Below are 15,475 nucleotides of genomic sequence, written 5' to 3'. Positions count from 1 at the left end.
AAGCGACGCCACATCTTCCGTACCCCGCACCCAGCTCAGCCACAGCCCCTCAATGCATGGACGAGCACTGCCACATGACAGGAAACAGGAGTAGAAGCTGCTACAGTATAAGTATCGAGACAAGACACGTCCTCAAGGTTTGAACTGTATCAACTTCCTCAATTCCTTCATCAGACTTAAAGTTTCTCCAGATTTTTACAAAAGAAGCAGAGTTTCCTCAGAGGGAAAGTCAACCATCATGCCTTTCGGAATCGGCAAAGACACCGTCCAAGACACGCAATTCCGGCCCGACAGCCATGGCCACGACTTCGACTTCTCGAGTATCTTGGGCCATGCCGAACAGAACGGCAGTAGCCGGTCGGATCTGCTCAACGCGGCGGTGAACTACCTCAAGGAGAACTCCGGGCGGTTCTCGAAGGAGGACGTGGACGAGGAACGTGCGGTGAAGGCGCACAAGGTGCTGTATGAGGGCAAGTCAGACGACTCGGACAAGCATGATTCGGAGAGCCTGGGTATGGGCGCTGCGCTGCAGGCGCTCAAGCTGTTCATGGGACAATCCCATGGCGGTTCGGGCGACAAGAACCAGTTGATTGGGTTGGCGATGGCGCAGGCGGAGAAGCTGTTTGACCAGAAGGCCGCAGAGGGCAAGGCTGTAAGTACCGTTCTATCGCATGATTTCTTTCTCGATGGAAGGAGGAAATGTTGACGGTGATATTTTTCTTTTAGTCCGGTGACAAACAAGCTGCCGTCAACAAGGCCGCGGAATTGGCCTTCAAGATGTACACCAAGAGCCACGGCAGCGGTCTCACCGGAACCGGGGGTCCCGGGGGTGGCCTGCTGGGTTTGGCCAACAAATTCCTGTCGAAATGAAGCTAGGATGCCGGTTATATGTGTTGAAGATGCATCTATTCCGATGTAGCAATTACTAGCAGGGGTGCTCCGTATTCCGAATCGATACCGTACGATTACCGATCTGTAGCTTATATTGTTCTACGATTGGCCCATATCTCAAACCTTTGTTCCGTCTTAAGGTTATCAGATCGGTCTCGAACAAAACTTCAGAAAACAAGACCGACGCCGACCTAAAACCGAGGAGAATATGTAGAATACTACCGGGAGAGCCTGAGGCATTTCCCATCGTCCGTCCTTTATTTTTCTACTTTTAAATAAAACAAGACCGCCATCGGAAGCCGAAACCACGCCACTGACAGGAATAAGCGATTATTAAAACCAACAAAAAAAAAAAAAATTTTTTTTCCTTCTTATTTAATATAACCGAAAATCAATTCTTTCCGGGTGGCCATCCAAGTAGGCTTATATTGCGTCAGGGAAAACCACATTCTTTCCGGCTTCCAATGTGAGGGGCGAAAAAAAGAGAAAAAGAACAACATTCCGCTCGGCTCTCCGGTTTTGTACTATTTTTCCTTTCTCTCTTCCATTGTGAGACTATTTCTCTTCCCCTTAATCGATTCTTCGCGGGAAACAAGAAAAAAAAAAAAAAAAAAAAAAAGAAAGAGAAGCCGCTCGCAACGGCTTCCTCCCGGCTAGACCATGGGCTTGTCCAAATCCAACAGGATCATACTCCTGTTGATCATCGATACCCTGTTTTTTCTTCTGGAGCTGTCTGTAGGTGCGTATAGGACTTGAGGATTTCCTGAATGCTCAGTCTGGGCGCGCTGACGCCGGCTCTGGGCAGGATATGCCGTTCATTCGTTGGCCCTGGTTGCCGACGCGTTTCATATGGTACGAACCCCCTGTTCAAGTTACAGGTTGACCTGCTTGAGCGATCGCGTTCTAATTTCCTCCCAGTTGAATGATGTTCTCTCCTTGATCGTCGGGTTATGGGCCGTCAAGGTCGCGAATCAAGAGTCCAAGTCCAAAACCTACACTTACGGCGTACGTCGGAACGCGGATAGACTATTTCCTGAATATCATGGCTGACGGCGCGTCCAGTGGCAACGTGCAGAAACCCTGGGAGCGCTGGTAAATGGCGTGTTTCTGGTCGCCTTGTGCCTTTCCATCTTTCTCGACGCGATCCAGCGGTTGGTCGAGCCACAGGAGGTGAAAAACCCACGACTTGTCCTGACCGTCGGTTCCTTCGGTCTGCTGTCGAATATCTTTGGGTTGTTGCTCTTCCATGAACATGACCATGGCAATGGGGAAGATGCGCTGCACATGGCGGAGCAAGGACAGGTGCAAGGGCGCACCACGGCCGACGTCGTCGACGAGCGCGGCTCTGTCGCTAGTGTGGTCCCGGAGAACGTCGTTGGCGCGCCCCGCGCGGATGGAGGAGACGTCGGCGACCGGCCGCAGGTAATTGGGGGTCGGTCGCGTCCCGCCACCAAGCCGAGTGCGAGAGAGGTGGCGGCGGTGCCCAAGCCACGTGTGCACAACCGCCGAGCACGCGCATTCAGCGGATCCGGCCAACGCGGGTTCGGAAGTGTCGACAACATCCACGTTCACCCGGTGGATCGGTACCAGGACATCATTAAGGCAAGCCGTTTCGAGGATGATTATGAATCGTCCGAGACTAGCCGGGACGAAGAGCAGGAGGAATCCGAGGTAACGGAGCGGTCGAAACTGCTCAGGCCAGGTGATCGCGTGCGGAACTACACGGACGAAACGGCAAGCGCACCGGGCGACGTCTCCAGAGCCGCCGGGGACGAAGCAGCAGCGGCGGACAGGCACCGAACACACAATCACGCGCGGGCGCAACACAAGAAAGGACATGCAAAGTCACACGGAGATCTCAACATGCGCGGCGTGTTCCTACACGTGCTCGGAGATGCGCTGGGCAACATCGGGGTGATCGCGTCGGCGTTGTTCATCTGGAAGACGGACTTCAGCTGGCGGTACTACGTCGACCCGGGCATTTCACTGGTCATCACGGCGATCATACTGAGCACGGCGATCCCGCTGTGCAAGGCGGCCTCGCGGATCCTGCTGCAAGCAGTACCCGTGGGTATGTCCATCGACCATATCCAGGAGGACATCAACAGCATCCCCGGCATCGTCGACTCGCACCACCTGCACGTTTGGCAGCTGAGCGGCACGAAACTCGTCGCATCTTTGCACATCCGCATCAGCAGCGAGATCAAGGACGAGGGCAGCGAAAGCTACATGCGCCTCGCCAAGGAGGTCCGCCGCTGCTTGCATGCGTACGGTATCCATTCGTCCACCATCCAGCCAGAGTTCCTCCCCTCTACGCCCAACGGCCATGTCGATTTCGAGGACGGCACCACTGTCGCCGGCTCACCACCGTCTGTTGCACAGCAGCACCCGGAGGACTCGCGATCGGGATTGAATTTTCCCACCGCGAGCCCGCCGAACGATGCAAACGATGGTCGGTGTCTCCTTGGCTGCGGATCTGAATGTCCGGGCGGGAAATGCTGTCCGTAAACTTTTTTTTTTTTCTTCTTTCCTTGTCGTATCTTATTACTATCCGATCGTATTCTTTTTGTCTAGTATATATGTACAGCGGGGGGCAGGGCGGCTGGCGTTGTGGACGGTCATGGCGGTCAAGGCATATGGGTATTGGATATCGGATAATCATGTATAGACTTAATCCCGAAAAAATATTAGTTATTGCTCATAAAGTAACATCGATCCTCCAAATCTCGCAAGTCGAAACAGTCAACTTCCTAGAGAAGGAGCAAGAGAATTCTTCTCCAGAATCCTGTCGAGTAGATGATTCACGCCCCGCCCGCGGCTGCGCTGATGCTCCTCGACCACGAGATCGACCCTCATCTGCGTGTCATCATGACGGTCTCGGTCGCGGAGGATGTCAGCGGGAAGGGTTTGCCGACCACTGCTCGGCCATTGTTCTTCCTCGTCTGGCTCTTCGTCCGATGATGATGAATATGGGGGCGTTCGCCTTTTCCTCTCGCTCGTCCACTCGCGGTCCGCATCGGATGACTCTTCGTCCTCGGACAGTGATGGTAAAGAAGGATTAGTAGATGTTGCTGTGGCTGTCTCAACGGTCTTACGCCGTGTCTTGGTCGGCCGCTTGCCGCTCGACCTCGGGCGTAGTAAAGACTTTCGGGGGTGAGGGGGTTTCCATCGGCTCTCCTCTTCATCCTGCCCCGGTATCAGCGCAAGCCAACACCTGTACGAAATGCGGAAAGCGAATAACACACCCGAACCATGAACTGCAAATGGTTGAACACAGCTGTTCTCTTCCACTCCACACCCCCTTCTTCCCTTTCCATCCGCTCGAGGAGAAACTGACGATGTTTGTATATCAGGTCCGCGGCGTCGTCGGCATTGCTGCAGATGCCGTTCGTATGCTCCGCATACTGCATACCATTAGCTTCCTCCTAAGATCACTAGTATTAATAGGGCCAGGAAGAAAAATGCTGACCTTCTCGCACAGTTCCCTAAATGCCAAATCGGTGACACTGATGGTATTCCCATCCTTTTGATGTTGTCGTGTTCCGTAGTAATGAACCAAAAAGAGCATCAAATTAACCTCCTGGACGTTCTGTGCGTAGACGGGCCGATAGTGCGTTATCAAATACCATCCCGCTCTCCCAGCGATCCGGAGCTTGATATTGCTGTAGTCGTCATTTCGCTTGTAGCTGTGCCAAGTAACATTGTCGATGAGGATGCGCTTGTTGGGATAATTGGGATCACAAACTGAAACTCTCAGCTAACGGCTCCCTGTGGCAGCACTTCCAAGATGAAGTGGTGCAGTTGTTATTTACCTAAGCTCTTCTGGTACTCTTGGAGCAGTTCCAATCGCCCGGTGACCTGCACTGGACTCCGCTCGGAGGCTTGGAAGAGATTTGCATACTGCGACGGTTGACCTGGGTTTAGGACTTCAACGTCGCTGAGCATAAATTCCGGCCAGTCCTCTTCATACGCGGCTGGATGGCGCGGCAGGAGGAGTTGTTCTTCGGGTATCGTCTCTTTTCTAGGGGTCGTCATGACTACGGTATCACAGGCAGGGAAGCACGGCGGAACGATGTCATGAGAGTAGTATTGAAAAGAGAGTTCAGCAAGATGAACATGAGGCTCTATGGCCTGACTTCATCTTATCAGCGCGATAAGGGCAAGCTCATCGCGTAATTTTCGGTATTGAGTGGTAATCTTTCAATACAGCGGGTAAAGCTTGTCGTCGGGCTAATCAACGTCTACGACCTCAGGAACTGCAACGCGAAGTGCTCATGCATTTAGCAGAAGGCCAAGCTTCAATTCTTAAGACAAAATCGCTGCGGCGTGCAGCCCTTTCAGCCGCAGCACGTCAAACGGCGCAACCTACGAAGGATGCTTAGAATCTCTCCACTTGAACCAACCACTGCTGAATTCATTACTAGCTCAGAACTACTACACCACATGCAGCTGTCCATAAGCCAAAGGCATCATCTCCGCGAGGTTAACGTGTATAACCCTCCCATCGCGGAGTGGCTTCTGGCTTGAAAGATGAAGCAACATTCACGCACACATTCTCATAAACCGAAAGTCAATATCAGAGGGGAGGAGGTGCCCAAATACCACCTCCAGAGTTGTGTCAATTATGATTCACGTCTCGAGCTGTGCTAATGCCCTCGAATACTAGATTGAGGCCTCATCTGCAAGTTGGCCTGGCTGTCATGGGAAGCGGGGAAAGTTGGAAACGGATCGAGGTTGCGCAACTGGTGTCCGACAGCACCGGGGTTTCTGCCAGTTAGATATGTCTTCATCGTTATCATCCTGCCGAGTATCAGCATACGGCCCCCCTGACTGACCTGAAGAGGTAAAAACAAACCCCAACCATGACCCGCAGACGTTTGGACACACTCGTGTTCGCCCACGTTACGCCCCCTTCTTGCTCCATCTCCTTCAAGCGGAAATGACGGTATCTGAAAATCACGTCCGCGGCGTCCTTGGTATCTCTGCGTTTGCCGTTGGTGTACTCGACATACTGTTTACCATAAGTATTTCCTCAATATTACTGATACCATATGGAAGTCAAGAATGCTGACCTCCTCACACAAATCGTCAAATCCCGGCCATTCAGGATTTTCATCGATGGTTTCACCCTCGCTGCAAAATCCTTCACGATGCTGACGAACCAGAAAGCGCATCAAGTCAACATTCTCAGCTACCTGCCCAGGCACTTATCGAGGAGGTTAATCAAGCGACTAGGTACTCCGTGCAGGACTCAAAAGTCACCAGGGAATATATAGAAACTGCCAACGAGATAGAATTAATCTGTAGCTCTCACTCAATTACGCATATAAGAGAACTCGCAAGTTCACTCTCATATACGTAGTAAATGTATACACAACGGTGCAATGCCCCGAAGACAACGGCAATTGGGATGCTTACAGAGACCCTTCCTAATACGTGACACACAGAAACACGGGAACGCTCTGTTCAACCCAGGAGAGACAAAAAATCATCCCACGTCCGGGGGGATGTGCTGGTTATAACCAAATTCCCGGCCTCCTTCAGCTCATCCCTGGCGCGATCAGTCATAACAGCTAATGCAATGGATAACATGGGGTAGAATCAGCAACTTTGTATGTCACCAAATGATCGATGCACACGATGCAGCAGAATGGGCTCTGTCCTCCAGAGCACGTTGCAATAAAGGCGCATATACGCAATCAGATATCTGCCAAAATTTTGCACTGGTCCAACAACACGATCGTATTACGATCTCTTGAGAGTAAAAGATGCCTATGAAGTTAAGATGAACTAGGATGGCGTTCAAAGGAATCCAATCTTATCAATCCGATAAGCGATAAGGCGCCCTTATCGTGTAATTCTCGGTATTGTGTCGGTAATTTTTCAATACAGAGGTTAAAGCTACCCGTCTGCAGACCATCTTTTTCATGACCTCACTATAGGTTAACCCAGCTGCAACGCGACGGGCCGGCCCATGCATTGAGTGAAAAAGCCAAGCTTCAATGAGACCCCTCCGCCGCGGCGTGCAATTTTTCCGTAAAAGCATGTCGGGCGAGCGAATCTACGAGGGGGTATTCGGTACAAAATCTCTCTGTTGAGAATATTCGCAAGAGCTTTTAGAACTGACAGAATTACATTGTGTAGCCGTCCATAAACCCCAAGGTGTCACCTCCGCAGATGTCCTCCGCCACCTTCAGAAACACTTTGACCACTCCGAGACCTTCCGTCCCTGGATCGAAGAGGAGAAACGCCGGCGGCAACAGGACCCGAACTGGCAGCGGAAGCGCAAGCGTAAGAAGCAGGCCCCTGTACAGGTCAAGATTGGGCATGGCGGCACGCTCGATCCGCTGGCGACCGGTGTGCTCGTCACTGGCGTCGGACGCGGAACCAAGTACCTCAATTCTTTTCTCGAATCGACCAAGACGTACGAGACCGTGATTCTGTTCGGCGCGGAGACGGATACGTATGACTGTCTAGGAAAAGTGGTGCGGCGGGCGCCATACGAGCATATCACGCGCGAGGTAGTTGAGTCCGCGCTGGGAGCGTTCCGTGGGAAGATATTGCAGCGGCCGCCGATCTTTTCAGCGCTAAGGGTACAGGGGAAACGGCTATATGAATATGCGCGAGAGGGAATTGAGCCACCGGTGGATATCAAGGCGCGCGAGGTTGATGTGCATGACCTGCGCATCCTCGAGTGGTACCCGCCCGGAACGCACGAGTACCGCTGGCCAGAGACGGAACTGGCTGGGGACGAGAAGGCGGTTGCGGAAAAGCTCCTTGACAAGGACGCCGCTGTGCCTCTGGCGTATTCAGAGGCCGAGGCCGACTCTAACAACGTCACCGTGCCCCCGGCTGACGTCGATGCCGGTGCCGACGTTGACGCCAACGCTGACGATAGCAAGGGCAAAAAGCGCAAATCCCCACCGCCAGCATCAGACTGCGATGCTGCTGCTGAGTCTGAACAACAAAAGAAAGCCAAGATGGACTCTACAGCTGAACCTAAAGAATCATCATCAACCACCGCTCAGCCCGAGTCTTCCGAGGAAAACAAACCGGACCAGTCCCAACCAACTCCATCCCCTCCCGCCGTCAAAATCAGCATGACCGTCTCATCCGGATTCTACGTGCGCTCCTTTGCCCATGACCTCGGCAAGGCCGTGGGGAGCTGTGGACTGATGAGTTCGTTGGTACGCTCGCGCCAGTGGAATTACGTTCTAGAGCCGGATAAGGTCCTGGAATACGAAGACCTTGAAAAGGGCGAGGAGGTCTGGGGACCCAAAGTACGACGGTTTCTAGAGGAATGGCAGAGGAAACATCCAGTGGATACTAAATGAACAAAAAAACATATACCCATCATCTATTTTACGTCCAATACAAAAAAATGGGTTTTTTTTGTCTAGAATATGAGTTATGTATTTTCAGAATAGGAGGATGTACAGAGCCCAAGAAATCTAAAAAGAATGAACACACACAACCACGGAAACAATGACTGACAAGACGGTCCAAGCCTCAAAACACTTTCCAACGTCTAACCAACAATACATGCCGCAAGAAAAGCACCTTCGTAGACTCGTGGATCCCGAGCAATCGTCTCCAAACGATTGCGTCTTGTAAAAAAACGAAATAAAAAACGAATGAAGAAAATCTGTATGTAGTAGTGCCGGGGGTATAAGAGAGGAATGCAAACAGGAAGGGTCTATGAACAGATTAGATAGGGGGGGGATCTGGAAAAAAATGTTGCCTTGGCACCCAGCATTCTTAATGAATGAATGCTGTATGTGCGTCGACGAGTGCTATTTCAGTCAGTCATCGATCCATGCAGGCGAGATAAATCAACACTCACTTCGTAAAACAGCAGCCTGTCCCTTCCGGGACTCGCAGGCACACTGGAGCGTGCTTCCGTTCCGGAAATCCAGGACAATGCTATTCGGGAGCTCCTGTCGGTCCTCGTCCGGCAAGCAGGGTGTCTTGAATTCCGACAAGTGATACCGCTTCACAGCATTGCGCGATCCCGAGTCCGAGCTGCTCGGCATCAGAATCAAATATCCCTGGTCATCAATTCGAAGGAACCGCCGCTTCCAAAGCAACGTGTTCGGGAATTGAACATTGACTTCTCCAATGTCGATAGGTTGCCGCAGAACAGGCCGACTCTCCTCCTCTTGATGAGTCTCAGCCACAGCCAAATCCTTAGACGACGTGGAGCTGACAGTGTTCTTTCGCTGCGACGTAAACGAGGACATGCGACGCATCAGCCGCGCTGCACGAGACTTCTTCTCCTCCGGGCTCGAGGCCAACTTGTCTTCCATCTTGGAACGGGTTGATGTACGGCTGGCAACGGAGCCGCGTCGGGACAGCTGGGGAGAGGAAGCAGTGACCGAGTCCTGTTGAGGGCTCGGCACGGAATTGCTGGTTTGCTCCACGATCAGCTCGCTGCGCTGCAAATTGAGCGCACCCGAGTCCGTTGGCATGTCCGTGGTCGACGCATTGGACGGCTCCCGCACAATCCGGGCAGTCACCGACACGGAGTTCTTTCTGCTGCGCGACTCTGCTCCCGGCAATTCGGGGAAGGGTACCGTCGACGTTTGTGAGGTTGTCTTGGAATTTTGAGTGGTGGAGGAAAGACTCCCATCCTTCGACGTTGATGCGCGCCTGCGGAATTTATCAAATGCAGAGGAGGCCGGACTAGAGGCGGGGATACTAGGAGCAGCCGTGGACGACGTCTCGCGGTTGGCAGAAAACCTCTCCAAAGCTTTGATTCGCTTCGAGATACCCGACGACACGTTCACCTTCTTGGCCACCAGCATATGGAGAGGGCGCGATTGTTGGCTGCTCTCGGCATGGTTTGCAGATACCGAGCGCCCTTGGACAGATGGGGACCGAGAGGCTGGCGCAGAATTAGTTGGATTGGAGACCGAACGATTCTTCCCAATATCTAGCTGCGGGTGATCGCTGCCAGATGCAATCGGCGTCTTTTCCATGGACACGGACTTGGCTTCCTGAACCGTCGCAGTCTTGAGCTCCGACATAAACGAGTCGTCCGACAGAAGGTTGTCCTCATCCGAAACCTCTGGCGTGGACACCTGGATCGGCTCCAGCATAGCGATGCGTCTTTGCTTCGCTTCAAGGTGTTCCTCCTTCGATTTTGTCGACTGAGCTGTGTCTGGCCGAGGAGCCTCGACTTTGATTTCTGGCTCCGAAGTAACCTGGACAGTGGGGCCACTGGGAAGCTCGGGTGTTTCTCCCTCCTGCGTCGTCGACTCGACCGTTGCTGACTGCTTCGGCTGAGGAGAGGAGGGCTCTTCAGCTGGAGTAGCATGCTCGCGATCCGCATCCAGCTCTCCTGGCTCGGTATGGTCCTGTTCCTGCTCGATATGCAATGGCTGACCGGTCGGCTCAGGCTCGCCTTGTGCAGTTTGCTGATGCGGCGTATCGGTCCCGGTTCGCTCGATTTCCGTAGCGGCTGACCCCTCCGAGGGCTGCGAAGCAGAGGCTTCAGGGGCCGGCTCAGGGGTTGGCTCCTCCTGTACTGGTGGCCGTGACTCTGGCATGCCCGGACGATCGGTCGACTGGCCCTGGGAAGACGTCGATTCGACGGTCTCCTGTGCGGCATTCGCATCGGGATGCGACGGCGAGTCCAAAGTAGCTCCCATTTCCACAGCGGAGTCGGGTTTCGACGGTGTGGGCGACCCCTTAGAATCGTCAATGGCCTTTAGGCCCAAAGTAGGGGTAGTCTGATTTGAAGTTGACTGCTCCTGTGTGGAAGGAGACCCCTGGATATCAGACGTCTTGGCATTGTCGGTGGTCCCTGTATTCTCCACTGAACCCGCCGCATCCAGATTCTTGGGGGTAGCGCCGATCCCCTCCTCCTGTTTTTCCTGCTTTTTGCGAAGCTCCTCGGTTCTCTTCTCCAATTGTTTCTTCCGCAATTCCAGCGCCTTCATCAATCGCTGCTTTTCCGGTGTCATCCCCGAGGACGGGACCGCTGTCATGGATTTTGCCGTCGGTGACAACGGCGGTCGGGACACTCCAATGGTCGGAGGCGGGATCAATAGTGGAACGGGCGGGGCATTCTTCAAGGAAGCAAGAGAAGGCACAGGAGCGTCATGGTGCGACTTGGGTCGAGGCGCCGTGTTTGGCGACTTGCGTGGACGGACCCCGGCAGGCAGAGCAGCTACAGGGCGTTGATCCTGACTGCGAGAAAGACTACCTGCAGTGCGTGGCCGCCCGTTGATGTCCACGGATGGCCGAGGGCCCAGCTTCACCTTCTGTTGCACGGGCGCCGCGTAATCGAGCTCTTGTAGCGAGGGCCGCACCGACTGCGACGACTTGCGCGGTTGGGCTAGTTGCTCCAGAAACCGTTTCCGTGTGGTCGACTTCACTGAGACAGCGTCCGACCGAGAATCCGCCGTACCTGGCCGTCTCAACGACTCCTGAGTCTGAGGAGGCTGGGGAGGTGGGACGGCAGTGGCCTCCGACAGCTGGCTTCTCCGCCTTTCGTCCTTTGGAGGGGGTGGAGGAGCAGGCTTCTCTTCCGCGGGCTGCTGGCCGCCCTCTTCCGCATCCTCGGCGATTTCCATCAATCGGCGCCGACGAAGGGAGCTGTTGGACGAAGTGATCGACGCGGACGCGGCATGAAGGAGACAAGCGGAGGACAAGGCACTTTCCGTCAACTCGGTCGAGGAAGCGAAATTGAAAACGGTGTCCTGGGGAGAAAACTTGTCCAAGATGGACTGGAACTGCACGGTGGTGCGCGCTGAATGCAATCGAGCCATTAGCATTGTGCGACCGGCTATGGAATCAGAGCATGCAGAAAACCTTACCTAGAAGCAATCGTGACGTCCCCTCGGGCACATATTTCAACACCACTTTCCTTCGTCGATATTGCAGAAATCCATACAGAGGCGATATCTCTTCGTAAGCTTCCACGGCGGCGCGCAACTCCGGCACGCCGCCGGTACCGCGACCTAGGAGCGTGACCTCATCCCTAGAGGCGTACTTGAGCAGAAACCTGGAAGACGCAAGCGGCGCCCGTTAGCATGGCTCTTCATCCCCATTCGAACATCGCCGGGCCTTGGCTTGATGCGCAAGCGCGGCCCGGACCCCGAACCAGGAGACTCACCATCCTCCAGCTTCGGCAAGGGCGGTCTGATAGGCGTCGATGACCGAAGGATCATCTAACCCACTGAGGGACATGACGGATGCAGCATTGAGAGACTGCCCCGGAGAGGGAGGACCGCAATGCGCAGAGAGAACCCGATCTTCGCCCGCGGCGGGTGTTCAGGAGACGAAACGAAAGCACCTCAATCAATGAGGGACGTGGGACGCAGAGATTGGCGAAATAAATTGGAACGGATATAACGGCGTTTGTTGATGGAATGGAAGAGGGGCGTTGGTCGAGGATGGGACCAAAATAACGAGGGAACACGCGGAAAACGAGAAACGAGAACGGAGAGAACCGAAGAAAAAAAGGCAGAAGAGGTAAAGAACGGAGGACGAAGGGAGCGCACGGGAGAAGGAGATCACGACGACATGGAGTCGAAGAGAGTTCCCTGAACCCCTGCAGGACTGGCGGGCGGACGCTCAGCGAAATGAAACTGATTAGTAGTTACTGATTGAATGAATTGAAAAGCCGGCGGGTGGTATTCCTCAGGCCGTCACTGACTCTGGATGTGGTGACTAAGCGAAGGTTTGAGTTTCAGGGGGTTTGTTTAGGATTTCGATTGGGAAAGGGGATCTGATTCGGAGGGTCCGAGCTGCGCACGGAGCAGCCTTCCCCTTCCTGGCTTCTCCACTCCCGCCAAGGATCGATGGTCCTTCCTCGGCGGCCCGATGATTGGCCAGATCCCCCCTCCCCACTTACACATGGACCGGGGTCCATGGGATTCGGCAGACTCTGTTCCTTGATGCCTGAGGCAAGAGATATCCCGTTTCAGCTTTGACAGTTGACGATCGCAACTTGCGGAGAAAAGTGTTTTTTCCAATTTCCCGGTCCATCGAGCTGTCCGGGGCTTTGGAGAGGGCCAGTCCTGACGGGCAATACAAGTCGTGTGTGAGCGGAATGGGTTGGCTCGTTGCGGGACTCTACGGGATCATGGAATGCCAATTCATCGCAACGATCATGTTGCCTGAATTCAAAGGGACAGCAAGAGAGCAGAGAATCGCAGGGCCGAAGACATTTGATCTATCAACATTGAAGAAGATGACAACCGGCCAAGGCAGACGGCAAATGATGGGCGCTCCAAACCCTCGCTCTCCCCATCGCAACACCCCCATCGATTCACTCAACTCTGCTATCACAACGGTACGAAGCATAGGAATCGCAGATAGAATCTCGATCGAATATCACAAAGTGCAATATTTCATTTACCATACCCATGGAATTGGAATGACAGTTGCCGGTAGACTACCGGACTTGAAAGAGCCAAGATGTCTGACTGTTTAACATGTTACTGCCATGAGATGAACCGCAGCGGCCTCGGTCATCTTCCATTCTTCCAGACCGATTCGAGAATGTCCCAGCCCAGCAGTCTCCAGACCTCACGAGGATACCACTCGGTAGTGGGCCCTTCCAGTCGCCGGTCTGCATCGGCAGATGGCTCCATTGTTTCCCCACTTGCAGTTGGCGCCGTCAATGAATCCAGGAACAGCGGCTCATCATCTCGGAGAGCAGCTCGCAGCACGGTACTCTGCAGCCGTCTCTTAGCAAAGCGAAGAAGGGTGCTTTTGGTGGTCTCGCGATCTTGGGGCTCCGTGGAAGCCGGCTGCATTGACACTGAGTAAATTACTGCCATTGCCTTCTCTAGAAGCCAAACCAGATAGCGCGCCTCATCCTCGGTCGCGTTCATGGTGCTGCCGCCAGATGATACGTCAACTAACCCTGCCGGAAGAGGAAGCTGTTCTGTTTCCATACGTAAATCGGGATTCGAAGTCAGGTCTTTGAATACGACTGCCGAAAGCACCGTTCCCACGCGCGTGAGCAGGATATATAAATATCCTTCTAAAACGTCTTCGTAGGATTTGACTGAAGTGGTGCAGGAGAGCATCATTGACGCAAGCAGCCGGACGGCATGCTCGGAGATGGCATCCTCCGGAGAGTTTTTCCCTGACTCATCGGAAGCACTCTTTCCTGTTCTTGACGGCCGGCTATTGTGTCTTACTGGGCCCTGCATGGCTCGAGAAAGGCACCGTTCTCCTAAAGCATGTAGAATCTTTCCGAACAGCGAAATCAGCTGAAAGATAAGCTGGTCGGTATACTTCCGGCCCTCTGTGGAGCTAAACAATTTATTTAGTGCCTGGCATAGGACTCTGTAGACGCCTCCAAGGACCTGGAATATCATTGCCGGGTCATGCTGATGCTGCGGGAAATCCCTAGAGTGACTCGAAGAGGTTGAAGTAGAGATCTTTCGCTTAATAATGGCCGGAGCTACGGAAGTCAGAGTATCGCAAAGACCAAGGGCATGACGAGCAATCGTCGAGTACCGTTGCCTCTTTCTCAGGGAAGTCTGAAGGGACCATAGAATCCCCATCAATGTTTCAATATCTAGAAGGCTTGATTAGATTGGACTCAACATTCATGCCTGGCACGCGTACCAGGGTCAGCCTGTGGCAATTTGGAGAGAAGATCATCGACATTGTCAAATGTCAGCGCATAATTGGACTGGTCCAAGGCTGTTGTTCTCTTCGGCCGTTTCTTTGGCAGCCCTGCCGATGTTGAATCGCCCTTCAACGTTGGCTCCGCAGGTTCTTCAGCTGCCTCGTCATCGCCGCTACTTTTTCGCTTGAGTGATGCTACACGCTGCTCCAGACTTTGAATCCGGATGCTGAGTCTGGTCTGTTCATTTTTGGCTTTTTCATAAGCCGTTTTCCAGAAGCCCACACTGTCGAAATACGTGGCTTGGCCGATGTTTCCGAGAGGATGCCCTCGTTGCTTTATGTGCGAGCGAATATGCATGATATACTCTGCCTACGAATTAGCCAGGCTTGGGAAGTTAGGGCAGTCCAACCTTGTATTGATACTTCCGACGGCTTTGAATTGACAAGAGCGATTGCAAGGGCAAGCTGAGCCTGCGACGGGCTACCACTGAGCGCCATCTTCAACTCTCACTTTTTGATTCTCGAAGCATCCAAAGTGACGTCTGCCGGATGGACGCGATAGAGGAAATCGTGAGGCGAAACCACTCATGGGCTCCCACCGGCTCCTTCCTTCAGGGTATTGTGTTTAGCGCCTTCCTTGGCTGTGTGTTTGTCTCTCACCACCTTGCACCTGCCCTCTGTGTCCAGAAACAGCGGCAGTATAAAGTCAGACCTCTTATCATCCTCTTTTCTTCTTCAAGTTCCCCTACACACCTCTCCTGCTCTGGCCCCCCCACGCTGCTGCTACAACGCACTGCCAACAGAACCTCAACCGCCACTACTAAGCCATTACTGCTCGTCCGCACCATGGCACCAACTAGAATGATCCCAGGGACTCCCTTCGTGAAGCTTTGTTCCAGGAAAGATCCTTCGCTTCATGTACTCCGGCCATGGGCCAACTTGTATGCCTAAATACTCCAGAATCATGATACACTGAGATTTCTACTCATTT

At 53.4% G+C, this 15,475-nt stretch overlaps 7 protein-coding genes across 7 annotated transcripts; 3 read left to right on the top strand and 4 right to left on the bottom strand.

Annotated features, from left to right (window-relative positions):
• Positions 1–238: 238 nt before the first annotated feature.
• On the top strand, positions 239–870 carry VTN49DRAFT_3184 (uncharacterized protein; the record flags this gene model as incomplete). Its single annotated transcript, XM_069410992.1, has 2 exons — positions 239–652; positions 727–870. 2 exons carry the CDS (start codon positions 239–241, stop codon positions 868–870), a joined length of 558 nt encoding a protein of 185 aa, XP_069268462.1.
• Positions 871–1,551: 681 nt separating this feature from the next.
• VTN49DRAFT_3183 (uncharacterized protein) lies at positions 1,552–3,399 on the top strand (the record flags this gene model as incomplete). The annotated part of the gene is made up of 4 exons (XM_069410991.1): positions 1,552–1,630; positions 1,697–1,743; positions 1,810–1,896; positions 1,954–3,399. The coding sequence occupies 4 exons, from the start codon at positions 1,552–1,554 to the stop codon at positions 3,397–3,399; spliced, it is 1,659 nt and encodes a 552-aa protein (XP_069268461.1).
• A 234-nt stretch (positions 3,400–3,633) lies between these two features.
• Positions 3,634–4,926, bottom strand: VTN49DRAFT_3182 (uncharacterized protein; the record flags this gene model as incomplete). Its single annotated transcript, XM_069410990.1, has 4 exons — positions 3,634–4,077; positions 4,137–4,295; positions 4,361–4,635; positions 4,704–4,926. The coding sequence occupies 4 exons, from the start codon at positions 4,924–4,926 to the stop codon at positions 3,634–3,636; spliced, it is 1,101 nt and encodes a 366-aa protein (XP_069268460.1).
• Positions 4,927–5,589: 663 nt separating this feature from the next.
• On the bottom strand, positions 5,590–6,065 carry VTN49DRAFT_3181 (uncharacterized protein; the record flags this gene model as incomplete). Its single annotated transcript, XM_069410989.1, has 3 exons — positions 5,590–5,691; positions 5,747–5,902; positions 5,964–6,065. The coding sequence occupies 3 exons, from the start codon at positions 6,063–6,065 to the stop codon at positions 5,590–5,592; spliced, it is 360 nt and encodes a 119-aa protein (XP_069268459.1).
• An 870-nt stretch (positions 6,066–6,935) lies between these two features.
• Positions 6,936–8,225, top strand: VTN49DRAFT_3180 (uncharacterized protein; the record flags this gene model as incomplete). Its single annotated transcript, XM_069410988.1, has 2 exons — positions 6,936–6,969; positions 7,036–8,225. The coding sequence occupies 2 exons, from the start codon at positions 6,936–6,938 to the stop codon at positions 8,223–8,225; spliced, it is 1,224 nt and encodes a 407-aa protein (XP_069268458.1).
• Positions 8,226–8,649: 424 nt separating this feature from the next.
• On the bottom strand, positions 8,650–12,084 carry VTN49DRAFT_3179 (uncharacterized protein; the record flags this gene model as incomplete). Its single annotated transcript, XM_069410986.1, has 4 exons — positions 8,650–8,684; positions 8,735–11,644; positions 11,712–11,899; positions 12,011–12,084. The coding sequence occupies 4 exons, from the start codon at positions 12,082–12,084 to the stop codon at positions 8,650–8,652; spliced, it is 3,207 nt and encodes a 1,068-aa protein (XP_069268457.1).
• Positions 12,085–13,370: 1,286 nt separating this feature from the next.
• VTN49DRAFT_3178 (uncharacterized protein) lies at positions 13,371–14,982 on the bottom strand (the record flags this gene model as incomplete). The annotated part of the gene is made up of 3 exons (XM_069410985.1): positions 13,371–14,431; positions 14,482–14,850; positions 14,895–14,982. The coding sequence occupies 3 exons, from the start codon at positions 14,980–14,982 to the stop codon at positions 13,371–13,373; spliced, it is 1,518 nt and encodes a 505-aa protein (XP_069268456.1).
• Positions 14,983–15,475: the final 493 nt, after the last annotated feature.

This window comes from Thermomyces lanuginosus, assembly GCF_041956635.1.
Source record: "Thermomyces lanuginosus strain ATCC 200065 unplaced genomic scaffold VTN49scaffold_28, whole genome shotgun sequence".
Lineage (NCBI taxonomy): Eukaryota > Fungi > Ascomycota > Eurotiomycetes > Eurotiales > Trichocomaceae > Thermomyces > Thermomyces lanuginosus.
Note: the sequence above shows the minus strand (reverse complement) of the source record. Positions and strands in the feature narration are given on the sequence as shown.